The sequence below is a fragment of the Oryctolagus cuniculus genome, chromosome 18, assembly GCF_964237555.1.
Source record: "Oryctolagus cuniculus chromosome 18, mOryCun1.1, whole genome shotgun sequence".
In the NCBI taxonomy this organism is placed as follows: domain Eukaryota; kingdom Metazoa; phylum Chordata; class Mammalia; order Lagomorpha; family Leporidae; genus Oryctolagus; species Oryctolagus cuniculus.
This window is the reverse complement of record NC_091449.1, coordinates 8,337,302-8,341,583: the sequence shown is the minus strand read 5'-3', so window position 1 is coordinate 8,341,583 and position 4,282 is coordinate 8,337,302. Positions and strand designations below refer to the sequence as shown.

At 65.4% G+C, this 4,282-nt stretch overlaps 1 protein-coding gene across 1 annotated transcript; it reads left to right on the top strand.

Annotated features, from left to right (window-relative positions):
• Positions 1–959: 959 nt before the first annotated feature.
• PPP1R15A (protein phosphatase 1 regulatory subunit 15A) lies at positions 960–4,069 on the top strand. The gene is made up of 3 exons (XM_051828805.2): positions 960–1,175; positions 1,760–3,292; positions 3,607–4,069. The coding sequence occupies exons 2-3, from the start codon at positions 1,769–1,771 to the stop codon at positions 3,979–3,981; spliced, it is 1,899 nt and encodes a 632-aa protein (XP_051684765.2). The 5' UTR covers positions 960–1,175; positions 1,760–1,768; the 3' UTR covers positions 3,982–4,069.
• The last annotated feature ends 213 nt before the right edge of the window (positions 4,070–4,282 follow it).

The window sequence follows — 4,282 nt, the reverse complement described above, 5'->3', positions numbered from 1 at the left end:
GGTGTTGTGGAGCAGGGGCTTCAGCTGCCGGCTGGGACACTCACACCCCCACCAGAGGGCTGGTGCGAGGCCGGCCACTCAGCTAATGCCCCCTGGAAGGCAGAGGGTGATGGCCCAGGGCTTGGCCCCCCCACACCTCACATGGGAGACCCGAGGGAGTTCCTGCCTCCTGGCTTCAGCCGGATCTAGTTCCAGCTGTCTCTGTCATTCTACCTTTAAAATAAACAAATCTTTAAAAATATACATAGGTAATATATACAGACACTTTAAGGCCAACCGGAACCCCACGTCAGAGCGCGGGTTCCAGCCCCAGCTGCTCTGCTCATCCAGTTCCCACCTGAGCAGACAGGTGAAGGCCCCAGGGCCCCTCCAGCCTCGGGGGAGACCTGGGTGGAGCTTCTTGCTCCTGGTTCTGACCCGGCTTGGTCCTGGCTACTTGCAGCCATTTAAGGAGTGAACCAGCAGATGGAAGCTCTCTCTCTCTCTCTCTCTCTCTCACGCTATCAAATAAATAAATAATAAATACTTTATTAAGAAAATATTTAAGGCCATGGTTACATCGAACAGTAAATCAGTAGGCGAAATGCCGACTGTGCAGTGCAGCCCCGCGAATACAGCCGAGCAGGGGCCGGCCTGCCCGCTAGGAGGCTGGACGCTGCAGTGACCACCTTGGGCAAGTGGAACGGGGACACGGCCACCCCCGTCCGCCAGCGACCGCAGGCTGGGGCCCGCCGCCTACGCTGGGCTGGGGAGCCATCGCGCAGAGCTGAGCCAGGGGCACGTGCGTGACGGACAGCCCGTCCGGAAAGGCCGCCGTGACGTCACAGGCCTGGAATCCCCGCGAGAAGTCCCGGTTCCCTTTTCGCTTCCCCGCCCGCGGAGGCGGGCTCCCGAAGCCCCGCCCCGCGTGACGTCAGCGCGCCGGCCTATAAAAGCGCCGCGAGCGGCGTCCGTGCTCCACCGCTCAGTCGCCAGCCAGCACCGTGGAAGATTACATGCGAGACGCCCGTTCGCCGCCACTGCGCTTGCGACCGCCGGTGGGACCAAGTGTCCTCGAGCCTCACGCCTGAGGGCGAGATGAACGCGCTGGCTTCCCGAGCCGTCCGGACCTACGATCGCTTCTGGCAGCCCGAGCCGGCGCTCCTGCCTCCGGGGTGACGAGCAGGCCCCAGACGGTGAGCGAGGGGCGCCGGGGAGCTGGGGGCTAGGGCCGGGCTCCCGGGACTAGAGGGTTCGGGGCCGGGACTCGAGCTCGGGTCCTGAGGGAGGCAGGGCCTGGGGCGGGGTAGGACCGGGGGTGGGGGTCTCCGGGGCGTGGAGGAGGGGGCCGGGGCCCGCAGCTTGGGAAGGCGGGAGGGTTGGGAGTCTTGGAGCTTGAGCCTGCGAGACAGACCCTTGGGTCCCCAAGGAAGCCGCGGCGGGGCTGGGGGTGTCGGGAGGTACGGAGCCCCCAGGGAAAGATGGCGGCCTGATTTGTCAGTGCCCAGGGCGGTGAGCGACCTGCGTCCCCACGGGGAGCGAGGAGAAGGCCTTTGTTCTTGGTTCTCCTGGGTCTGAAGAGAGGAGGGGTCGGGGGTCTGGACGCTCGGACCCAAGGGTGGACCGAGCCGGGCCCCAGAGCGCGAGAGGGGCGTGGCCGGCGTCAGGAATCCCGAGCTGCGCCTGTTGCTAATTCCGGCGGCCTGACTCACGGTCACGCCCCGCGCCAGCCCCAAATGGCCCCTCAACTTTATTTCCTTTCCTTCTCCCCCTTTTCCAGCCCAGACAGATGGCGCCCGGCCAGGTGCCGCATCATGGCGCCCCCTGGGGGGACGCCCACCCCTTCTTCCTCCTGTCCCCGCTGATGGGCTTCCTCAGCCGGGCCTGGAGCCTCCTGAGAGGCCCAGGACCTCCGCAGCGCTGGCTGCTGGAACATCAGGTCGAGGCTGGCCTGGAGGCGCCCGTGGCCGCCCGTGGAGCCCCCTGGGGGGCTGGAGGCAGCGGCAGGACACCCTGCCTCAGGCGGAAAGGCTGCCTGCCTGAGGCCCCGGGACTTGCAGATGACGATGACGAAGAGGCAGCCAGTGTCGAACAGGGAGGGCAGCTTGCAGCCGGCCAGCCTGCTGCCCTGTGCCCCAGCCTGTGGGGGGGAAGCCTGCGCGGGTCTGATAAGAACCCTGGGGCGGAGGAAGCGGAGAGAGGGGGCGTGGCCCCGGTCTCTTATCCCTGGTCAGGGGGGGAGCCCCGCACAGAGGATGGAGACGCCCCCAGCGCCGCCAGTTCCCCGACTCCAGGACCCGAGCCCAGCAGAGGGGCGCGCTGCCCAGGGGACGGCGGGGCCCGAGCCACGGAGGAGGAAAGAGCAGGAAGCCAGGAAGGCAGGAGGGCCTCCGATCCGGCCTCGGATTCCAGCGCCGAGCCCAGGCCCCGGGAGCCTTGTTCAGGAGAGGAAAGCAGGGAGACAGGGGAAGGGGTGCACGGAGCAGCCGGGAGAGGAGACGCCGGCCCCGGGCCACGCTGCCTGGCGCCCCTTCGGAGGCCCCTGCTCAGTCAGTCCGGCAAGGACCCAGAGGAAGAAGACAGTGAGGAGGAGGAGGGCCCTGCTGACAGGGCAGCTGAGGAGGAGGGAGGAGCTGAGGCTTCCTCTCCCACCCGTGCAACAAGTGCCTTGGTGAGGGCCTGGGTGTGTCGGCCAGGAGAGGACACGGAAGATGACAGCGACGAGGGATCAGCTGAGGAGGATGGAGAAGCTGAGGAGTGGGGAGAAGCTGAGGTTTCCTCTCCCACCCGTGCAACAAGTGCCTTCGTGAGGGCCTGGGTGTGTCGGCCAGGAGAGGACACGGACGATGACAGCGACGAGGGATCAGCTGAGGAGGATGGAGAAGCTGAGGAGTGGGGAGAAGCTGAGGTTTCCTCTCCCACCTGTGCAACAAGTGCCTTCGTGAGGGCCTGGGTGTGTCGGCCAGGAGAGGACACGGAAGATGACAGCGACGAGGGATCAGCTGAGGAGGAGGGAGGAGCTGAGGAGTGGGGAGAAGCTGAGGTTTCCTCTCCCACCCATGCAACAAGTGCCTTCATGAGGGCCTGGGTGTATCGGCCAGGAGAGGACACAGACGATGACAGCGACGAGGGATCAGCTGAGGAGGATGGAGAAGCTGAGCCCCCTGCCTTCCGAGTGGCCGTCTACCTACCTGGAGAGAAGCCACCCCCTCCGTGGGCTCCTCCTAAGCTGCCCGTCCGGCTGCGAAGGCGGCTCAAGGTCTCAGAGGCCCCGGCCCGCGGTCCGGACCCTGAGACTCCCCTGGCCAGAAAGGTGGGTGCCGAGGGCCCTGGGCCTTGAGGCTCGGGGAGGAGGGGGCTGGGAGTGGGAAGGCCTGGGCGGGGGAGGAGGGCTGCCGGCCGGGACTGCTGGGCGCCCGTGTTGCACAGGATTGCGTGTGCACTGTCGGGAGAGCTGTCACGCACTGCTGCGTGAGAGGCGGGGCCCCGGGGGGAGAGGCAGCAGCTGCGGCACCCGGCCGCGCGGGGATCTGCTCTGGTGGGCATTCGTCCTGCCTCACTGCTCTCTGGTTCTCTCCTCCCCCTCCTGGATGCCCGTCTTTGCATGGCCGTGCTGTCCACCTCCAGGTGCGCTTCTCTGACAAGGTCACCGTCCATCTCCTGGCTGTGTGGGCGGGGCCGGCCCAGGCTGCCCGCAAGGGCCCTTGGGAGCAGTTCGCCAGGGATCGGAGCCGCTTTGCCCGCCGCATCGCCCGGGCCCAGGAGGAGCTGGGCCCCTGCCTCAGCCCTGAACCCCGGGCCAGAGCCTGGGCGCGCCTCAGGAACCCACCCTCTTCCCTGGGCCCCATCCTCGCCCCCGCCCACACGTTGCCTTCCTCCCCCGCCTCTCCCAAGTCCCCAGTCCAAGCCATGGCCCTGTGCCAAGCCGTGGCCACACCCTCTCCCTCCCTGCCTACTGAAACCCCATCTCCCTGCCTGGGCCTCAGTGGGAGGCGTGGCTAAGACCAAGTTTGTTTGTGTGTTATTTATTCATCATTTTCTTAAGTATTTATTTATGCAAAAATAAAGCCTTTGGATTTGTAGCAAGCAACATCTCGTGTGGGACAGAACTGACACCCTACCTTGGGCCCTTGAGATGGTTGGGAAATAGCACTGCTGGGAGTGCGTCAGTTTTTAATATTTTATTTATCTGAAAGGTAGAGTTAAATTCCATCCCCTGGCTCATTCCTCCCTCAAATGGCTGCAGTGGCTGGGGCTGGGCCAGGCCAAAGCCAGGAGCCTGAAACTCCATCTGGGTCTCCTG